We start from the raw sequence: 22,506 nt of genomic DNA on the forward strand, positions 1-22,506 counted from the left end.
CGCAAGTATCGCCCCCTGCAGGCAGCATGTGTGCTTGTTCTTTGTTTTGTTTTTTATGCCATTGTTCCCGGAAGTTAGTAACATACACTGGCCGCGCCATGAAGATATTGGAACACTAATGTTTGTGATGCTTTTTTGAAAAGCTAATAACTCAGAACATAAGTCTGTATGTTATAAGCAAATATAAATTAAATTGATTTGTATCTGAAAACATGTTAGTGGATCAGCCACCAATGATTTAGGGCTTTTTTAACTAGGATAATACTGTGAGCAAACACATACCCAGATACCCAGTAATACCTAATTCACTGTAAATTATGTTCTCTTAATGTTATTTTAGCCAACATAGTGAATTAGTTGTTGTTCATTTGATGGTGTTAGTGACATTATGAAATCCAGTTTTTCAGCCTGTTTAAAGTCTTTCCACTGGGAGTGTGATCAAATTAATGCTGGACTATGTTCAGGGAAAGGCTATTTCTGTTACATATGGCTATAATTATAAATTCAGAGAGGATATTCGAGATTGGAAGTAAAAAGTCACCAAATTGTTTTTTGTTTGTTTGTGTATTTTAGCGTTTTCCTGTTGGCTGTTACCACCTGTATTTGGTTGCTTCTCAGCTGATAGAAAAATAAAAGTGAAAGTGAGGGACCCAACTGAGACTGGAAGTACAATAACATTTAAAATATGTCACAAGCTAAACGCTTAAAGTTTTCTACCACTGTATTAGGCGATTCAACACCAAATACAATATTAAAGATGCAAGCAGCAATAAGAGGGTCCTTGCACCCTGCTGCTTGTCCAGGCCAGCCTCAGTCAACTGTGCTGAGGTCAAGCACTCACGCAGTCATGTGGTTATTTTCAGTTCAGTACGTTAACTGGGTCTGGCATCATTTACCCTACTGAACACCATCTATGGCCACTAGGTGGCAATTGTCTAACCATATGTCACACTGCTGTATATCATGTGTGGAACCAACAGTTAAAATTTCATTTATATTGAATAATTATAACCTACTGGATAGTTCCCTGTTGCCACAAGTTAGCGCCATATGTGTGACACAATATTGACAAATACAATCTAAGTCGCTTGGAAAGAAACTGACTGGACTTCTTTAAGTTCCTTGAAGATGTTTCACCTCTCACCTGAGAAGTTTCTTCAGTTCTGAAAGCAACTGACCATCTTTGAACAGAGGGGGCAGCTTATGACACCAACTGGCTGCCACCTACAATGCAGTTTTAAGGTACCTTCCCAGGCACCCGAGTCCCCATTCACATCTTGTGAGCTCAATGGGTCACATAATAAGGTGGGGCAAGGTCTCAAAATGGTTTCACCTGAAACCTCTGCTGATAATCCTAAAAAGTTGATTCTGCTCGTCTGGACACTATGCAAGGATGAACAGAATCAACTTTTTGGTATTTCACTACCTGGATGATTGAGCATGCATCAAGACTGTGCAGATAATGACCAACAGCCTTTTTTTTTTTTTTTACATCTTCTTACATGTGGTGAGGCACATTATTATTGACTAATAGTGGGTCAATGACCCTCTTAAGAGACAGTGCTCACTAGGGGTTAATACTTTATTTACTAATGGTTAATCCATGATTTATAAAGTAGAAAAGATAAAGCAGAAAACATAAAAAAATTAAACATTTTATATGGCCTTACTAAGCAAGACTATTCGTATACACCTATATAAATGACATACTAAGGAGGAACAATACTTTATGATTGAGTTTTAACTAATACTTCTTTAATGCTTAATAGTGTGTAGATATTATAAAATGCCACCTAGCTTTTTAAATTTTTATTAACTTCTATTTTTTTTAATCAAGTGTATGTGACCTACATTATATTAAAAACATTATAAATTCCATTTTTACCCAGTTTTAATGAAAAATCATACACAAAATTTGCTTGCTTGTCACAATTTTTATTATTTTTTAACAAGATAAGCTTTATTTTTGAGTACTTTTAAAGAGTACTTTATCAGATGACAATGGAAGAATATCAAAAATAATGTTTTCACATCTGAAAGGTATCATAGTTCTACGTGGGGTCATATGGAGTTTTTCCTGGTATACCCTGAAATGTACATACATGTAAATAACTTCACTTGCGCAATGTTGTGTAATTTTAGACATTCAACAACAGCTGCTGGAATTTCCTGGAATGGAACTCCCCAAAGTTCTATTCTTTTCTATTCTATTCTATTCTATTCTATTCTATTAAAAAGTCAAATTTCTAACCCATTTTCAAGAATGTAAGTTAACATGTGCTGAAATGTATATCCTTGGAGCTACAAAACCAGTAGTGTGCACTACTAATTTTGCAAGGACTTGAAATTGTTTGATGGTAAAAGTGTCAACAACCTGTCTGAGCAGATTACTGTTACCTGCCACTGATAAAAATGCCTGGGCATGTCATTCATATGTCTGTTGATGAATATTACATGAAACACTAAAATTTACAACTCCTAGAAAATAATTGGAATTCAATTCTGATTTCCATAACTAAGCAAGACATCGGGGAAAAATAATGATAATAATATTTTATTTGAAAATGTGTTCATGTTCATAGTCTTAGGACTGATCAGACCTTAAAGTCCATTGCATGAAAACAAATTAAACAATGTAAAATAAAATAATTTCGCCAAGTAAAGCACTGTGAGCACTGCAAGATAAGCATCCATTTTTTTCCCTTTTGATCAGTTCTTCAGTCTTCATCCTTGAGCTGTGACCTTTGTAGCTCCTGCATCAGAGCTAGAAAAACAGAGCAATATTCTGGTATAACACAAGATCACAACATACTGTATATGAGTAGTTTCTACATGTATGCCCTAGGTTCCTCTGACATAGTTCCTCTAGGTTCATCTGACATATGGATAGTATATACGTTAGAACTCACCTGTGATAATTTCTTCCTTTACTTTGTAGAGTTCCTTTTTTATTTCTTCAAGGATTTCCTTCAAATGCAGACAGAGTATGACGTTTTGCATAAAAGAAGTACATTTTGTTTTAATAAAGAGCCTTAAAACGTTATGTGTACAATAGTACAAATCTGGAAACAATGTTAGAAGCTTTGCAACTATGATTTAAGGTTCTTTAGATGAAATGGCTTTATAATGCAAGTCCTGGGAAAAACAAGCAGAGGCTTAGAACACATATTTTACATACTGAATAGCTTCTCTTGTTTCAAAGGAACTAAAATAGATTTATGTCATCACAGAAAGTTATACTATTTACTAAGGAGTTGTAGGATATTGGTGTGTATTTATATAAAGATGGAGGAACAAACCTGTTTAAATTTTTCCATATCACTATCATTTCCTGTACCATCTGAGTTCTTCTTCACCACCTTCATCCTACAAAAGAAAGATACTTTATTACACTGAAGCAAACACAATCAAAGAGGTCATATTTTAGGCCAAACACTTACTTTTATCTTCATGTACGTGTTCCAATAATGTTTCTTTCTTTTAAATTAGTTTGGAGTGCTATGCTACAGAAAGTGGAACACTCACTGAATCAGTTGAGCAGGATAGTGGCAGCATGTCACACTCAATGTGTTTTTCAAAGCAGAAGCAAATAATCACTAATAATTTGGAATTTTATGTGGAAATCTCTAAAACTAAATGGAAGCAAGTTTGAGGCCACCACACTGAAAATATTAATATTTTAAATTAATTATTAAAATATCACATTTTTATATTATTATTATTATTATTATTATGTGGGGATGATGCAGATGGCATGCTTGAGGCAACTGTTGTTGTGATATGGTGCTATACAATTGAAATGAATTGTTCTGTCAGACATCAGGTGTCTGTGCTGGCCAAGCCTGTTCTTGTAACAGGCAGTCAGCTAAGATCCCTTTTGCCTAAAATAATACAGATTTTAAAAAATTGACATGTTTGTTGTTAATATTCAGCAAATATGAAAGTTGTATAAAAGTCCTATATGCTTTTGTGTCACTTTGCATTAAAGTACAAACAATTTTAATGCCTGTATAATACATATATTAAAATAATAAAGTAAGTTTTAATATCTAAGTTAAATAAGTGCATAGACAAGCAGACTAATTATTTGCATTGACAAATATTAATGAGTTCATAAAACTATGGCTGGGTGTAGCTCTGGTGTGCCTTTCACTTAATGTTTGCAGTTTTGCGATTACAACAGAGTAAGCTATTTGTACAGTCATGCTCACAGCTCTGCTGGTTATCTGTGGGAACATGTGGTTAAAAACAAAGCATTATCTTCATCTCAAACATGAGCTGGCCAGGGGAAGCAACACACTTTGTTTCAGGCAGAAACAATAAAAGCAGTTGATAGTTAATCTTATGACAGTAAGACAAAGTAGAAAATAGAAATGCCGCACACACCAACAAACAAATAAGTATCTCTTTCAGATTGGAATAGATCTTCATTGAATGCATATCATCTTAGAAGAGAACCTATGTAGTAGGCAGAGTCAGGGGGGAGACTAGTACCTGGACACTGGAGTAGTGGCAGAGTTTGAACTTGGGCTTGAGTCTTTTTGATTGGTGGTTAAGGATTTGGCTCTGTTGCAAAGAACACAGATGTTTTAGGAAAGTTGTTGATTGCTGAATTGCTGTGGATGGCTCAAAATAGGTTGTTGTTTAGTATATAATGTATGGATCAGTTGTAAAGTGAAAGTCTGAACCAGTCTCTTACCTTGGCATGGTGGCAGATTTTTCCTTGGATTGATTGATTTCTGGTGGGGAATTGTTGTATTTATTATTGCATTTCATGTTAATATCCTCAAATTAAATGTTTTTGTTTCTTTCACAAAAAGTCTATGTACAATGCTGGCTGTAGTGTAAAGAGAGGCATTTATCTTTCTTTATCTACACAGCTGTGATTACTCACCCGCTACACCTGAGGATTTCGATACAGAGGACTCAGAATCCTCCTGTAGTTACGTATAAAGATAATTACAGTTATAATTCAATATTTAAATCTTATTAAATCTACAAATACTACAGACCCATAAAAAAATCTTATGGGTCTTCTTGAGAGCATGGGGCTTACATTGTGAGATTCTTCCTTTTTTACAGCTGGCTTATCAGCAGCTTTTCGCCTATTAAAAAAAGAAATCCATTACAATACAAACAATGAGATCCTCCATATCAGACTATCACAAGTATTTCTAAGATGTATATCTCTCGATTATGACTTGCCTTCTTGCAAGGATGGCACTCATTTCTCCCATTAGATCACCTCCTCCACTTCCACCAGATGAGGACTGTGGTTTCGGGGCTGGGGCTGCTGAACCTCCCTCATCCTTAACACAAAAAAATGCACATCACTGTGTTTAAAGCCGTTTGGTCCAATGAATAGATCCTTTTGAAAAACATAAAACTAAATACAAATAGTAAAATGTGTGTGTGCATCAGGGTTTTAGAGAACACAAATACATAAATGGACTGATATAGCACTTTTCTACTCTCCCGGAGTACTCAAAGTGCTCTATACAACAACACACTCCAATGGACGCATGGGAGAGCAACTTTGGGTTAGTATCGTGTACAAGAATACTTGGCATGCAGACTGGAGGAGCCATGGCTCAAACCACTGAACTTCCAATCAATAGGTGACCTGTTCTACCTCCTGAGCTACAGCCACCCCGTATATGTATATGCATATATGTATTTGTATTTATATGTATTTGCTCATACCTTTACTGTTTTGCGCAATTTGGCTCCTGCTAGAGCTGCAGCCAGATCATTTCCACTGCCACCTCCACCTCCTCCACTGCCTCCTGCAACCGGTGGGGGTGGAGGTGCAGGTGGAACCATACCTCCAGATGGAGGTGGTGGAGGTGCAGGTGGGCATCCCCCAGAAGGAGGTGGGGGTGGACCTGGAGGTGGTGGGGGTGCTGGTGGGGCAGGTGAAGTAGCTGGTGGGGCAGGAGGGGCAGGAGGGGCAGGAGGTGCTGATACAGTGGCCTGGCGTTCTCGCTCCAGACGTTCTTTCTCTTGCTGTTCCTGCTTCTGACGTTCGAGTCTAGACGAAGATAGACAGATAAATTAGAGCTAAGTGCTGCTGTTTGTATAAAAACCTCAACAGGTATAATACATGTGTTTATATTTCACTGAAAATCCATCCTTTATATTGTGTGTGGAGGTTCATAGTCGTGCAAATCGTGGTAGTTTTAAGAGGTTAGAAAAAGAAAGGAACTTGATTTCTTTAAGTTTCTGAGTATGCTTCACCTCCCATCCCAGGGTTCCAGAAACAAAAGACAAACAAAAGAATTCCAGGTATTTAACAAGTAGTGGTGTCCCCTCTGGAGGTGGTTGTTGACCTAATACAGATCATGTGAGTCAAAAAAGGCATAGGCCATTACCATCAGAAGGGGACAAGGGTGAAACCTCTGTGAGACCCACCCTATCATGTGACCTATTAAGGTCAACTGAGGCAAGGTGTAAGTTGCAGTTGAAGTGCCTGAGAACTACAATATCAGTTCCTCATAGCTGGTGTTGAAAGCAACCACCTCTTTTCAATTGTAGTTGTTTGTTATGGACATGGATGGGAGGAACACTTTTCAAGTGGTAAGGGAGTATGAAAGAGAATCCAGGAAATTATATACTATAAAATTCCCCTTTGATTAAATCTGAGATGCAAAGAGTCCAGATTGGTCCCAAGAGTTTGTGGTTTTAAACTACAGTCAAGAAACATAGAGTTAAGCAGATCTGATGGAGTAGTACAGAACCAACTCTCGAGTAAACGATACAGGTCCTGACTGTTGGCTGTGCTTACGTGTCGAGCAGCAGGTTAGAGTATCTGGCCTTCTTACAGAGGGGCTCCCCAAGCTACCCAGCTGGGGTACCCCCTCATCACTGATCTTTGATGAGGGGGCTTGACTCACAGTCTCTGCTCTAACTCATCTCAAAAGTGTTCTGTTGGGTTAAGATTGTTGCTCTGTATAGGCCAGTCATGTTCTACCACACCAAACTTGCTCATTAATGTCTTTATAGACCTTGCTTTGTGCACTGGTGCGTCATGTTGCAACAGAAAGGGGGCATCTCCAAACTGTTCCCACAAAGCTGAGAGCATGATATAGTCCAAAATGTCTGACATGTCGGAAGCATTAAGAGTTCCTTTCAGTGGAAGTAAGAAGCCAGGGCCTACTCCTGAAAAAAGGTTGCCACATCATAATCCATCCACCACCAAATATTTATCCTTGGCACAGTGCTGTCAGACAAGTACCATTCTCCTGCCAACTGCCAAACCCAGACTCACCCACCAGATTACTAGATGGAGAAGCCCAAATTGTCAACGGTGGGTCACTTTTGATATTGTTTCCATTTCCCTAGAGTGAAGTGGTGGTGTGATGCATCCAATGTTCTGCATTACGCTTGGTGATGTAAGGCTTGGATGCAGCTGATTGGCCAAAGAAACCAATTAAATGAAGCTTTCTATGCACTGTTCATGAGCTAATCTGAAAGTCACATGAAGGTCTATAGTGATTTTCAAATAAGCTTTGCCTGGAGTGTGTCTGAACTTTCTTTTATGTTTAATTTACGATACAGTGAATGTGTCCATTTGCGTACCTTTTTGCCTATGCCAAACCTATGGAGAGGGGTTTTCAACATACGCAAACAACTCTCGTGCAGTCTTCCAAAAACACTATGGATAGGTGTGACTAACTGGCTGACTGTTTGAAAAGTGGATCATGGTAAGGCAGTGACAGCAGAGTTCACCACAAATTTTAGTAGAAGCCCCAAAAAATATAAAAGCATGAAAGTGAAGTGGTGGTTACAGAAGACAATTTTCATTTGTTTAACACCTGGTTTCAGGCGTTATAGTTTCAGTTTTCTCTATGGGTGAGTGAAGGACCAGCCACAGCACAAGGAGAGTGTGCCACAGAACAGTTGTTTGTGACATTGCCCTTATTTACAGCAAACAGCTACAATATGTAGACCAGGGGGGTCAAATTCATTTTTACGTTGTGGGCTACATACAAACCACTTTGATGTTAAGTGGGCTGGACCAAAGAAACTCTCCTTTCCATCAGTCCAAGTGCTATGGTTTTTTAAAAAAAAGATTTTTGGGTTTGACTCATTTTTTATTATCTTTGTATTATAGTTTTGCTCTCCTAATCTATAGGTCTTTAGGTGCATTCTAGGTAAAGATGCGTTTTGTGTTTGAGCTCTACAGTCTTCTGTTTATGTTTTATATTTATAGATAGCGTAGTATCTATATTTCTGGTTCATGATTCTAGTTTCTTTTTTCATCATGTTATATTTCCTTTGTTTCTAGTCTCTCTTCCTCATTTGGTTATGTTTTCTTCAGTTATCATTGTTTTTGTGTTCCCTTTCTGTCACCCCAGTCAGTCATGTCTCCATGTTTGTTTATTTCCCCTTAAGTTCATGTCTTAGTCCTGGGTCTCAGTGTATTACTTCCTATTTTATTTTGATAGTCCCTTGTGTCTTGTGCTGTGTTTAGTTTTGTTTGCCCCTGTCTCATTAGTCTAATTCCATCCAGCTGTTTTCCCTGGTGGGTATGTATTTTCTCCATTTGTTCTTTGTCATGTTATCCCTCAAAGTTGTGTCCTCCCTTGCAGTATGTTTTTTTTTTTGTTTTGTTTTTTTCCCCCCATTGAGTTGCAGGTTTGATTTACCTTGTTAAATTTCTCATGTAACTTTGTGATTTTCTTTACTTTAATAAAAGCAACTTTGTAGTTTATTTTCTCATATTTCTCATATTTTATACTTTTCATTGTAGATAGTGGAAAAAAGGACATTTTATTTTTGTCATCTAACTCATCACTTTGGTGTAGTTTGGGAGGAGGTCTTTATCAGCAGAAAAAGCGTAGTCTGTCCATAGGACCACTGCAGAAGCATTCAAGATAGATTGAGGAGCTCAGTCATTCAGCAAGGGCACAAGGTAGAGTTGCTACTCCCCCATCATGAAAGGAACCAGTTGAGGTGGTTCAAGAATGTAACAAGGACACCTACAAGGTGCTTCCTAGCTGAGGTATTTTGGGCATGCCAAACTAGAAGAAGACGCCAGGGCAAACCCAGAACATACAAGCCAGCCATGAGATCATTACTTTTGGCTGGCTGGGAGACACTTTGGTGTCCTCCAGAAGAGGTCTAGGAGGTGGGTGAGATAAGCAAGGTGTAAACATCTTTGCTTTTAGGCTGTGTGCTCCAAAAATAATGTCACATCCACATAAGAGAAACCCTAATTAGTGCCTGCTGACTGTGCACTTGTGTTCCAACTAGCTCGCTTGCAGTGGGATAATTAGCGCGCTGCCAGACTGCCCTCTTTCCCCTGCTCCCTCCCTGGAAACGTGCTTAGCTGGAGATCTGAGAGATGATGTGCTTGCAGCCACCAGCAGCCGCCTACAAACCTCACTCATATTCCTCATTAACCCTTCCTTGATGCTTTAAGCCCTTCAACTAATCCAACAACATGCATCATATGACCAACATCTGTCAAGTCTGCGTTTTCAAGTGTCCACACTGCGATGGGACAGCTCCATTTTGAAATGTATGCGTTTTCGAGAGCGTTTTCAAAAATATGGCATTTTTCCTTGGGGAAAATGCCATCTCAGTGTGGACGGGAGGCCAAAACGGAGAGAAGGTGATGCGTTTTCAAACAAAAACGCATTAGTGTGGACGTAGCCTCAGCTTCTGTAACCTGGTGCATTGCACTGCTGCCGCCACAGCTAGGTTTTGACAGTCAAGTGTACAGCCATGTTAGTTTATTCTGCAATTCTAGTGATATATCAGAAGGTCAGAGTTTCATAAATTCTACAGAGGGAGTGGAAACATTTTGATAACATGAGACTTTATTGAAAAATACTTGGCAATGACTTTGCTTTCTGTATCAGCGCTGATGTGGTGCTATTGTCTAAGCAGAGAAAACTGTTGTTCAGGAAAATAATGCAGCTGCTATTTACGTCTTAATGGTGAGCATAAATAGAAGTGACTGTGCAGAGCAAGCAACCAGTGCAGAGTATACTAGTGCCTGCAGACTGATGAACTCATGACTTGTATCAAGGAGAAAATAGATATGTGGACTATCTGCTGTAAACAACATATCTCTGCATTTGCATTGTAGTCTTTATTAGTCTGTAATAACTGCTGAAAATGTTAATTAAAAGCAGAAACAAAACCTAAAAACCAATGACATAAAATAGATATTAGCCTTAGTATAATTAAGAATGAACGGTACCTTCTCTGTTGTTCCAGCTGCTGTGCAGTGGGGCCGTTCTGAGCTGGGCCTAAGAAAAAGCATTAAAATTATTTAAAATTAATATATTACATAGATAATATAAAATATGCATGTATGCTTATATTAGGGCTCTCAAAGCCAACGAGATGATAACACATTCATGCAAATTCAGTTATTTGTATTTACTGCCAGTGTGAACTGAGTTACCACATTGAGTCTCAAATGCCACTTGGTGGCTAATAACAATTAAAAAATGCTATTGAGCCCTTTTGATAACTGGCAGGGAATCTTTTACAATGGTTTGAAGAAATTTTATCTCACTTTTTTGAAGAATTGTTTTAATTCAGGCATAGAAATGTTTTTCTGTATAAGTATCTAAACAGAGTTATAGTCCAACTCCAAAAAGTAGTTGGAATAAATGCCTAATAATCAAAAATAATTGTATTAACTAACATTTATTTATAGGACAGTACACTGGTTTTTAGGCTTATTAGTTTTCAGTGTGCCTAATACATTTCTTTATGCAATTCATGTTGTACTATTTGTTTTGATTTTGTGATTTCTAATCTTAGAGAGATTAGCAACACACTTTTTTTTACATACTTATATCTCTTATATCTTTTTTCCACTCTGTGTCACTCACATATTATCCCCACCCCACCACCATACCACACTTACAGATTATTGTCAGAATATAAAGACATTGCTATGCTCCTTGTTTTAGCCTTTTCCCATGTGCCTTTTGTATCAGTTACTGTTTTGCTATTCCCGTTTTTCTTATCAGTAATAGCTATGTTCCCTAATGTTTCCCATCTTCCCTAATTACCTTGTGTGTTTTTGGCCTTCATCTCCCCATAGCTTTTTTTTCGCATCAACCTGTTTCTTGTTTACTGTGCATCCTGTTCCTTGTGTTACATCTTTGTTTCCTAGCTCCCAGGGTTTTCCAGGCATTTCCGTGTGTTCTTATGGCTTTTGGTTTACCTTCAATAAAGGATTATATTCACTGGAACCTGCCTGTCTAAGAGTCTGCATTAAGGGTCCTCAGTCTTCACCAAATCTGACAGACAGGAATACTGCACGATCTGGATCTAACATGTCTTCTTGCACTGGTGTGGTTACCTGCAACTGCCGGGGCACTGACAGTATCTAAAGCATGCGTCATGGTGTTGGCAAACAGAGTAGCATCTTCTTTACTGCCAAAATTTAGCCCCCACACCTGCTTGTGATCACGCCACTGATGGAAATTTGGTGTGGCTTGATTATACTTCATTCCTTTGATAATGGGACAATTGATCACCACCTGATGAAAACAGGAAGCGAAGGATAATAAATGTAAATTAAATATAAAGTTAGTCAGGCCAGAAGTAAATTTGTTTAAATATATAATTATATGTGAGATCATATTGCTGATGCTTGGTCCACAGTAGATTGTAGTATGCATGGAATAAACCAACACATGTTGTGGGTATTCATCTGTTAATTATTAAGTCTGTGCAAGGTGAACAGAATACACTGTGTGTCTCAAAGTGTATATACATACATACATACATACATATACATATATATATATATATATATATATATATATATATATATATATATATATATATATATATATCTGAAAAGAATCTGAAAAGAAAAATGCGGTAATCACATTGTATGATTTTTGAACAGTGTATTTGTGAATAAATTGATCACCCTGAACTTGCAAAATCCCAGGGTGATATATATGTGTGTGTGTGTGTGTGTGTGTGTGTGCGTGTGTGTGTGTGTGTGTGTGTGTGTGTGTGTGTGTTAGTGTCTGTCCAATCAGAACATGAGAAGGCAATTGTCTGGTTTCGTGTGTATGCTTTTCTTGTACCTGCTGGTCAGCCTGCAGTTTGCGTCCCACTACTCTGAAGGTGTTTGCTGAAGGGTTGTGATAGATCTGGACACGGCTTATAGATGTACTGTCAGATCCTGCTGGCACCCAGCGCTTGCTGTTGTCATCATACAGCATGACTGTTGCCCTCACCTGACAGATACTGGACTCACTGTTTGAGGGAATGATTAGGAAAAAAAAGATGACCAGATGCAGTGCAAGAACAAAATACTAAAATGGTGTAAGTGTACAGATAAAAGAAACATGAACATTCTTCTATAACACGAACTCTTCCGGGAAGGCTTTCCATAAGATTTAGGAGTGAGTTTACAGGAAATTTTGATAATTCTTTCAGAAGTGCATTTGTGTTCAGTTGGGTTGAGGTAGGGCTCAGGTGCAGGCCAGTCATGTTCTTCCACACCAAACTTGCTCATCAATGTCTTTATGGATATCTTGGAATGCTGAAGTTTTAAGAGTTCCTTTCACTGGAGCTAGAAGCCCAGGCTGAGCTCCAGAAAAGCAAGGCCACATCATAATACCCCTGCACCAAACTTTACACTTGGCACAATGCAGTCAGACAAGTATTACTGTCCTGGCAACTGCCAAACCCAGACTCATCCATTGGATTGCTGATGGAAAAGCATGATTTGTCACTCCACAGAACGCGTTTCGACATCTATAGAGTGTTGGTGATGCATCCAATGCTCTGCATTACGCTTGGTGATGTAAGGCTTGGATGCAGTTGCTCTACCAAGGAAACCCAGTAAATGAAGCATTAAATGAACCCATTAAATGAAACACACTATTCTTGAGCTAATCTGAAGGTCACATGAAGTTCGGAGGTGTGTAGCGATGAAATCGCAGAAAGTTTGAGATCCCTCACTATGACTTTATGCAGCCTACCACTTCATGGCTAAATTGCTGTTGTTCCCAATCGCTTCCAATTTGTTTGTAATTCCACTAAGAGTTACATTTATTAATGAGGAAATTTTATGACTGGACTCGTGTAACCCATGGTGGAGGGAGTTACACGCCAAGCAACAGTTCAGAGTACCCAGCCTTCTTATGGTCATTGAGTACTTCAAGGAACTATCTGCCTGATCTGAACCTGAGTAGTGTTTCATCATTGGAGTTTTGTGCAAACCACAGTTTGTCCATGACCAACACCATGTTAAGGGTATCCATAAGTGTAAGTGGCACCAGGACATCCTAGGTCACAGATCAGCGATCAATATTGTAATCATATCATCTGATCTACGACCTTTGAGCTGGACACTTGGATGAAGAGAGAAGCTGAGCTGTCAACCACCTTATGGGTGGCTGTAGCTCAGGTGACAGAGCAGGTCAGCCACTAATCAGAAGGTTGGTGGTTCGATCCCAGGCTGCCTCCTGGCTGCATGCCAAATATCCTTGGGCAAGATACTAACCCCATGTTTGCCTACTGGTGGTCAGAGGGCCCGGTGGCGCCTGTGTCCGGCAGCCTTGTGTGTGTGAATGGATGAATGACTGAATGTAGTGTAAAGCTATGGGGTCCTTAAGGACTAGAAAAGCGCTATACAAATGCAGGCCATTTACCATTCACCTGGTGGCTAATTAAATCAGGTGGCAAGAGGATGCCTGACACATGTGCCACACCTAAACGTACAGTGAGGGTGTGCTGGCCCCTGATCCAGGAGATCTTCAACTCTCACCTCCGGCAGAAATACAACAGCATTCTGTGGCTGGAGAAAGAATCTGCACCTAGACTGCTGAGGCAGCTGCAAGTAGATGCTGCAAGGTGGTTGGCCCCTGTTATGGCAGTAACCAGATGAACCAGATGGTAGACACTAGGGATGGGTATCGTTTAGGCTTTATCCGATACCAGTACCAAACCGGTACTTTTGAAACGGTGCCCGTGCTTAAACGGTGCTCAAACTGGTGCTTAAAGAATGAAGAACACAAACTTTGTCCTAAAACCTCTCATGTTTAGCTGTTTTTTTTGTAAAAAAGACAACAATGTTAGCCTTTTCTGCAGCTATAGGGGATTTATGGTATCACTCTTGGCTGGAAGCAGTGCTTAATCAATGGGGGAAAAAAAACACCAACTTTGTCCAAAAACCTCTCATGTTTAGCTGTTTCCAACTTTTTCTTTGGTCATTTTAGCTTTTTTGGCCAGGGTGAAGGGAGTATCTGCCATCAAACAAGAAGACAGCCGCATGTAACTACGACGGTGTTTGCTAGTTCACCTTACGTGCATTAATTTAATAACGTGGTTAGCCTACTCAACGTAAATTACACACGAACAACATTAAGCTACTGACCCAGAGAAGAATGGCTGCTGCTGCCATCATCATCCGTCATCATTTCTGCTACACTGGCAGGGCTAGGGGCCAGGACTCTCCTCTTCGGGTTTTTGGGGGGTGTTGCTAACTCCGGGACCGATAACAGGCACCACACCCGCAGTAGATGTGCTCGATGTGAGGTCTCGCAGCAAGCTATCAAATACGGCTTTTAAAAAAATGCTATGCGTCGCCAGGTTTTTCATCAGATTCGAGGTGTTACCTCCTTTGCATCACCTTAGTATCACCTTAAAGCACTTGTTGCAGGCTGTTGAGTTTGCATCTTTTGCTGTGAAGTACAGCCAGACTTTTGACCGCTTCGCCTTGGGCGTTTTTAATCTGTAGCTCTGCTCTAAAAGAACATACGTACGTACGTACCTACTGCGCTTGCAAAGGTAAAATGATTGGCTGGAATCCAAAGTGTATGACATCTCAGGGGAAAAAAAGCACCGAAATAAAGCACCGAAATGTGCGCTGCTTTTCGGTCTGGTTACTACCGTTTATGTCATAATGGCACCGGATACCGGTACCCATCCCTAGTGGACACCAGAGATGAGGAGTCCTATCAGGTTTAGTTAACCTTTGGAACTTTTGAGGCAGCTGATGGGTACTAGCATGCCAAGCAGAACATGTCTCGGGCGGTAGCTGAAGCAAAAACAGAGGATATAATCGGGTAGCGGAAAGAATACCTCCTTCTCGACTTCTGTAGAGAAAGTAGACTCTAGGGACGAGGGAGACAACTTTCCCATCACTGAAAACAAGGTCACTGAGGTCATTAATCCCCTGGAGTTGATGAGCGTGTCCAAATCACATGACTGATTTAAGATGACATAGCAGTAATATGCAGCCATGTGGAGTCTATTTCTTTTTTTGTTTGTTTTAAGAGTGTGTATAAACTATAGGTTAGTTTTTAAATTGTGTTAATAGGCCAAGTAAAACCAAGGTTATGATAAATAATTTACAAAATGCTTTTTTATGAATACGAGCCTCCCTGAGAAGATGTATGCCAGGTTGCTGAAAAAGAGTTTGTCCATTAGTCAAACCTAACTGACAAACAATGCAGATCCTGTTCATGGAACACTGGACTAGCTCTTTATCCTTGGAAGAATATTTGAGTGTGTCCAATTCATCTACATGTGTATGGGGAACTTGGAGAAGGCATTCGACTGTGTCCTTTGGAGTGTCCTACTGGGGGGTGCTTCAGGCGTTGCCATTCAGTCTCTGTACAACTGTTGCAGGAGCAATGTATGCATTGCCAACAGACATTGACAGACTCATTCCTGGTGCGTGTCTTCGCCAGGGCTACCCCTTTTCACCAATTCTGTTAATAATTTTTATGTACAGAATTTCTAGAAGTAGCCAGGTGACAGAAGGCTTCCACTTTTGTGGCCTCAGAATCTCAACTCTGCTTGGTACTCCAACATAGTGCTCTGAACAGTACCATGTTGGAATTCACTGAGCCCCTTAGACCAACCCATTCTTTCACAAATGTTTGTAGGTATATGCAACATCAGTGCCCTGTTGAGATAATAAGCTCCACTAAATAAAGGATGAGATAAAATCCACTGAGTCAAGACAATAATGCTCCTTATCATGCTTAGAGGGTATCACCAGTCCAGCATCCTCAGATTGTACGCTAAGTGGAAGAAAGGACGCCGAGTAGTAGTAAGTATCAGAACCATTATTCTGAATGAAACAACAAAGATCCATAAGTACATCAAGAAGCTGGCTATAATGATCGCGTGCTTAGTGCACCAGAAACCCGAGACACAAGAAGTGCTAGAGGAGGGACCACAATGGAAGGATAGGCACCTGTTATTGAAAAATCTTACCAATGACAGGACAATGACTAAAAGACACCACAGAGGCACTAATTATGTCAGTATGGGAACAAACTTTAAACACAATTCAGTTCAATTGACTTGAATTCAATTTTATTTATACAGCATCAAATCACAACAGCAGTCACCTCAAGGTGCTTTATATTGTAAGTTAGACCCTACAATAGTGCATACAGATAAAAACCTAACAATCATGTGACCCCCAATGAGCAAGCACTTTGGTGACCGTGAGAAGGAAAGACTCCCTTTCAACAAAAAGAAACCTCCTTCAGAGCCAGGCTAAGGGAGGGGTGGCCATATACTGTGACCATTTCGGGTGAGAGAAAGAAGACAGGACAAATGACATGCTGTAGGAGAGAGCCAGATATTAATAACAAGTATGATTAAATGCAGAGAAGTCTAAGTCACACGATCAATAGAGGCTGGGATCCAGCACGTAACAGAAAGGTGTAAGATGCTAGCAGGCAGGGGATACATGGAACGCTATAATCAAGTGGCTGGAACAGTGTACAGAAACATCTATGCCAAGTCAGCCCTGACTTAGTGGACAAACAGAAGAAGATGGCAACATTGGGAATAAGGAACACGAGAAGCTCAAGAAATACCAAGGGCTAGGAGAGGAGCATGAGGTGATGTGAAGGTGAAGGCAGCAATGGTGCCTCGGGGTACTGACCCCCAAACTGGGCAAGTGGCTCCAGCAGATCCCAGGAATGACATCTGAGATCTCTGTCCACAAGACCACAGTCCTAGGAACAGCAAAGATACTTTTGAGGACCCTCAAGCTCCCAGGACTCCTGGTAGAGGACCCAAGCTTGAAGCATAGACCGACTGGGTGCTGGTTTAGCTCACTGGGATGAGCAGGTGACCACATGCCGTATGGCTGGGAGCGGCCGGTGCGGGTTTTAACACAACCTGCGGCCCTTTGCCTCATTTCTTTCTCTGTCTCTCCCGCTGCTTTCCTGTCACTCTTCACTGTTTCTATCCATAAAAAGACCATTGTTGCTTGTTTGGAAGAGCTGCCAGGAGACAGTTTCTTCTTGCTAAAGAACATTTAATATTTGCAAAGTTTTATCGGAATAAACCACAAGCTTTCTGGAACAATGTTTTCCAGACAGACCACACTAGAGTTTGGCTATTTGGGAACTGAACCATGCAATATTTGGCAAATCCCAAACATACTATATAAGCACAAACACACTAAATTTGGGTTTTTGTTAAATAAATATGTTATAATTGTGTGATGTGACCTATATAACTCCACATCCAGATTATATTAAAATTATTTTAGAACCTAGCAAAGACCTTTTTTTTAAAAAATAATCATATTCTTTTATATACTTTTTATTTATTATGTCCTGACACATAGAACTTTTCAAATTCTATAAAATACATACAGGGTGGACTTTCTTTTCTATTTCTAAACTGTTCAAATTTTGTATATAAAATCAAATTAATTCCTCTAGTTAGTCAATCTGTTTAGCACATTTGAAAAGTAAGTAATGCTTCATAGCTTTACAGAGGTTCAGAACCCTAAATTTGTACACTGTAAAGTAATGGGGCAAATATGTGTTTGTATTTTTGATGATTATTTCATTAAAACAATTATACATTTATACCTTTATGTATTTATCCTGTGTGGTTTGAATGTTTGTATACAAAAATTAATGAAATAATAAAAAGACTACATCTCTCTACAAGTCATTATGACACTGACTTGTTTTCAGTCTGCTACTTGCAATGTCTGTAGCCTGTGGGAAAGCTTTACTTCCTGTCACAAAGGTTTTCATGTTTTGACCACTTCCTGTGATCAGTACAATGCCTAATATGGACTGTATTTCACCTGTCATATGCACCAAGTTCTCAAAAGGTTTTGGTTCCCCAGAATGCTTTCTTGGATTAAATAACATTATCATAAAAAAGGAAATGCAGATACATGTTTAGTCTATGCGCAATAACTATAATAATTGAAGCACCTGTTATAAGCTTCAGACACTTGCAGACAACAGGAAATGTAGTCAGAACTAAATATCTTTTCGGTAAAATATAGAGAGCACTATGAGAGTCGGTGTTGTTTTACACATTCTTACACGAGTCATTCAAAATTAGAATGAACATATGTTTCTTTCCTCAGTTTAAAAAATTTTATTAATATAACTAATGTAAGAAAATGACTCACCCCATATTTCAGCTTTGGTCAATATCCAGCGTTTCACTTGTTTTTTAACAATATTTCTTCACTTCAAAATGAATCGTGTCTGTAGAACCTACTGTCATCCCTGATTGCACATTTGAGTTGCTCTCTCGCTCTGTGACTTTTTTAGCAGCAAGCATTTGCACTTCTGCCTTTGTATTGTCATTTCCTAGACAGTTTTTTTCTTTCTTCCTGTTCTCGTCTCAACTCGCTCTTTCAAATTCATATTTTCACACCTCCCCCATTTTCTGTCTCCCTGCGGTATAGCTCTGATTTCTGTCTGCTTTTTCTTTTCTATCAAGCTGTTGTTTTTAATTAGAGTGAGTCCTCTTGACATAATTATTATTACTATTTCAGATAAAGAGCACATGTGTGGTTTAACAAAAATTTCTGTAATTACGTTTGTGCAATACTGTTATGTTTGTATTCATTGTATTATAGGTAGGTAGTAAAAATAAAAGTCATAGTAAAGTAACAGCAACAAGTTTAGGCTTCAACCTACAAATTAAAATCTAATGAGTAATCCCTCAGTCTTCATTACAACAATTGTGACTGCTTCAGATCTTGCTTTACTATCCTCTTGTTGCAGAATAAGAGTGGTGTATTCTTACCTTCTATTAACTATTATCATTAGTGTTGTTGCTGTTTGTGTTTTGGTGCTTTATACAGCACTTTGCCAAACTTTCAACCCTCATCTACTGAAATATTGAAGTTTGCTTTTAAATATGTATTCGCACAGCTTCAGTGTTTTAGCATGTTCGCATGTGTGTTGACTTTAAATAGTTATGCATTTGTATGCACATACATATGTATGAAACCAACACCTCGTCAGTGACAAGCTTTGTTCCTTTAATAGCCATCTCTAGTCGTATTTGAATGTTGTTCATTTCCTCTTACTTTTCATGATCACTTTGCAGTTCCTCATTCTTATAATGTCTCTGCAATCCACTAGAAATTAAAATAAAAAAAATGTTAAAAGAGGTTTTAGACTTGCTTTATTGATAAGCTATTACAAATAATAGCATTTTAAACCCTGTGCTGGGTCAAAAATTATAACTTGTCTTTTTCGTTACCCATGGATTCAGCTTTTTAGCACTATTAAAGAGTGCAAACACTCAAAAATGCAAACACTCAGGGTTACAGAGTATCCCTGTGAACTCTGGTAAAATGAACATATTAAGAGTGAAAATATGATACTAACAGAGAGAAGACCTATGAAGAGGTTAGCAGAAAATAATTTACTCAGATGTATAACTATGTTTAGGTGTATTTATTCGGTTTTAGCTGATCTCAGGTGTTCAGAAAGATTGTTCCAGGACAGAGAAATTGCAAAAAGCCCAAGAACTACATCTGAGACTTCAGTCAGCATGCTAAATGTTAATGTTAATCACAGTACAATTAGGTATTGTTTGGTTGGAAAGAGAAAGTCTTTTCTTACTAAGATAGATAACATTACTGTCCCATGTGGGCAAATGCTTGCATTCCTTTGGGTTTTTAATGTAGTGTGCAGAAAACATGCAATCGGTCCCAGACAGCAAATGCAATCCCCCCCCCCCCCCCCCCAACCACCAGTTGTCCTTGCATGGAGGTTGCTGTCCTATTTTAACTCAAGTGTGACTGAGGCCTTAAGCAGACTAGAAAAGAAGTGTGAAGACTACAACATCAGACTATAAGATAGGAAAACCTTTAGTCCCACACGTGGGAAATTTGTTTTGTCACAGCAGGAAGTGGACAGTGCAAAGTTATATAGCAAAAATTAGAATACAATAAGAATAAAATACTGTACCCAACTGTACAGAATAGAATAAAATACTATATACAGTAGAATAAAATATACAGTAGGATAAAAAATAGAGTACAAATGCTTTATACAACTGAGTAAAAATACAACTTTGTCAGAAAAAGAGTACTGCACTTAGAGTTATTGCACATGTGTGGATGTGTGTGTTTGATCAGTTGGAGTCTTTGTTGTGGAGTCTGACAGCAGTGGGGAGGAAAGACCTGCGAAATCTCTCCGTCCCACACCGTGGGTGCCGCAGCCTGCCACTGAATGAGCTGCTCAGTGCTGTCAGAGTCTCCTGCATGCGGTGGGAGATGTTGTCCATCAGGGATGACAGCTTAGCCACCATTCTCCTGTCACTCACCACCTCCACTGGGTCCAGAGGGCATCCTAGAATCGAGCTGACCCTGTGGAACAGCCTGTTCAGGCTCTTCCTGTCCCCGGCAGAGATGTTGCCACCACAGCAGACCACACCGTAAAAGATAGCTGAGGCCACCACAGAGTCATAGAAGGTTTTCAGGAGTGGGCCCTCTACTCCAAACGACCTGAGTCTCCGCAGCAGGTACAGTCTGCTTTGCCCTTTCCTGTAGTAGGCTTCTAAATTATGAATCCAGTGCAGTTTGTTGTTCAGATGAACACCAAGGTACCTGTAACTGTCCACAGCCTCAATGTCCATACCTTGGATGTTCAGTGGTTGCAGTGGAGGATGTTTGTGCCTGCGAAAGTCTACCACCAGCTCCTTGGTTTTACTGGTGTTGATCTAGAGGTAGTTCAGCTGGCACCAGTCCACAAAGTCTTGGGTCAGTCCTCTGTACTCCTTGTCATCCCCATCAGTGATGAGGCCGACTATTGCAGCGTCATCAGAGAACTTCTGCAGAAAGCACTGGGTAGAGATGTGGGAGAAGTGTAGATGGTGAAGAGGAACGGAGCCATAGAACATTATGAGAAAAAAAAAAGTTGTGTTGCTGGGAGCAATTTTACTTTGATTTTGTTTCCCAAGGCAATTTGTCCTGAGTGAACAATATATATATATATATATATGACTTTGCCTCTAAACAGAAAAAGTGGGCTCTAAACAGGGTTAAAGTGGGGTTGGCAGGTGGGGGAACCCCCAAAGTTGGTTATAATGGCTCAGTGTGGGGAAAAAAATCATAACTCACAATAATTTCTGTTGAGAGCTCCAGTAGATTTTCTTTAGGGTACATGCTGTGATCAGCTGACCTGCTGCTCTTTGTGAATGTACACAACTGAATTCAACAAGATATGAAGGTGGAATTCAGTCAGTGGATCTAAGTATCATCAGCTAAAATTCATATGAATTTCTGCTACACTTAATGTAACCTTACTCTGACCATGAAACCACAGCCAGTGAGGCACATACACTGTTCTTTATTTTAAATCCATCATAGTACAGCAAACCAACTTGTTTATCCTTCTCTAACCTGCAGAGTATTCTCATTTAGCCTTTAAATAGCAGTTAGTCTACCTCAGTTTGTTTTGCAGCACATTTAACAACACGAAAAACATAATGTCACGTGTACAGACCCAATATCTGATTTAAAAACATGAGGAGTTACATGTTAGTGTAACCCATGTAAAATACAGGGCTGCAAAATCCCTTTTTGTAATCTAAGGCTATAGCCTGTTATTGTCACAAGGGGGTACTGTGATGCAGTTTTGTGTTCTGACGACCTTGCGTCTAGTGCGCCGGAAGTATTACCTGTCTCTTCCTGTGAGATCTTCCCTTTGATGGCGGTCAAGTATGTGTCGGAGCACATGGAAAAAGTATCTTGGTATGCAATACTGCAACCCGGTTAATGAGACCAGATTGTTTTATGTATAAATGTTAATAAGGTACTCTTTTATTAGGCCCCGAACTCTTACCACAAAGGGAATAACGTCTGTCAAGTTATTTGTGTCTGAAAATCCCGGTGAGTCACGTGCTTTTGTTAGCTACCTGTTAAGTTAGATAATGTATTTCACTAGCCGATTCAGCTCAGAAACCTTTGAACAAAAACCAATCGGGAGCTATGAGAATCTGGCGTGTTGTTTCACTTCTCCTGTTGTTTTTTACAGTGTGTTATAAGCAGTGTTGGGAAGGTTACTTTTAAAATGTATTCTATTACAGAATACAGAATACATGCTCCAAAATGTATTCTGTAACGTATTCCGTTACGTTACTCAATGACAGTAACGTATTCTGAATACTTTGGATTACTTAATATATTATCATGCTTTTTACAACAACGTGAATGTACTATTGCTGTGTGATTTATTACTATTACTGAAGGTCCGCGACTCCGAA

At 39.3% G+C, this 22,506-nt stretch overlaps 2 protein-coding genes across 4 annotated transcripts in view; one reads left to right on the forward strand and one right to left on the reverse strand.

Annotated features, from left to right (window-relative positions):
- Window positions 1–1,914: 1,914 nt before the first annotated feature.
- Window positions 1,915–18,585, reverse strand: LOC309715134 (vasodilator-stimulated phosphoprotein-like). Its single transcript, XM_082547980.1, has 13 exons — window positions 18,407–18,585; window positions 12,072–12,243; window positions 11,330–11,510; window positions 10,211–10,259; window positions 5,704–6,031; window positions 5,206–5,309; window positions 5,057–5,105; window positions 4,895–4,937; window positions 4,700–4,739; window positions 4,495–4,566; window positions 3,300–3,366; window positions 2,910–2,967; window positions 1,915–2,764 (listed from the first exon to the last, which is right to left on the reverse strand). The coding sequence occupies exons 1-13, from the start codon at window positions 18,409–18,411 to the stop codon at window positions 2,718–2,720; spliced, it is 1,215 nt and encodes a 404-aa protein (XP_082404106.1). The 5' UTR covers window positions 18,412–18,585; the 3' UTR covers window positions 1,915–2,717.
- A 3,178-nt stretch (window positions 18,586–21,763) lies between these two features.
- Window positions 21,764–22,506, forward strand: part of LOC309715807 (putative transcription factor ovo-like protein 3) — a 28,721-nt gene continuing 27,978 nt past the window's right edge. The window contains exons 1-2 of one of the 3 annotated variants that reach the window (XR_014279295.1): window positions 21,764–21,961; window positions 22,071–22,132. The gene's annotated coding sequence lies outside the window, so the exon portion shown is untranslated. Of the gene's footprint in view, window positions 21,995–22,070; window positions 22,133–22,506 lie in introns of all 3 variants that reach the window. The other 2 variants (XM_082549251.1, XR_014279294.1) reach the window with 2 other exon arrangements.

Source organism: Aulonocara stuartgranti (assembly GCF_965226115.1).
Source record: "Aulonocara stuartgranti genome assembly, chromosome: 10".
NCBI lineage: Eukaryota > Metazoa > Chordata > Actinopteri > Cichliformes > Cichlidae > Aulonocara > Aulonocara stuartgranti.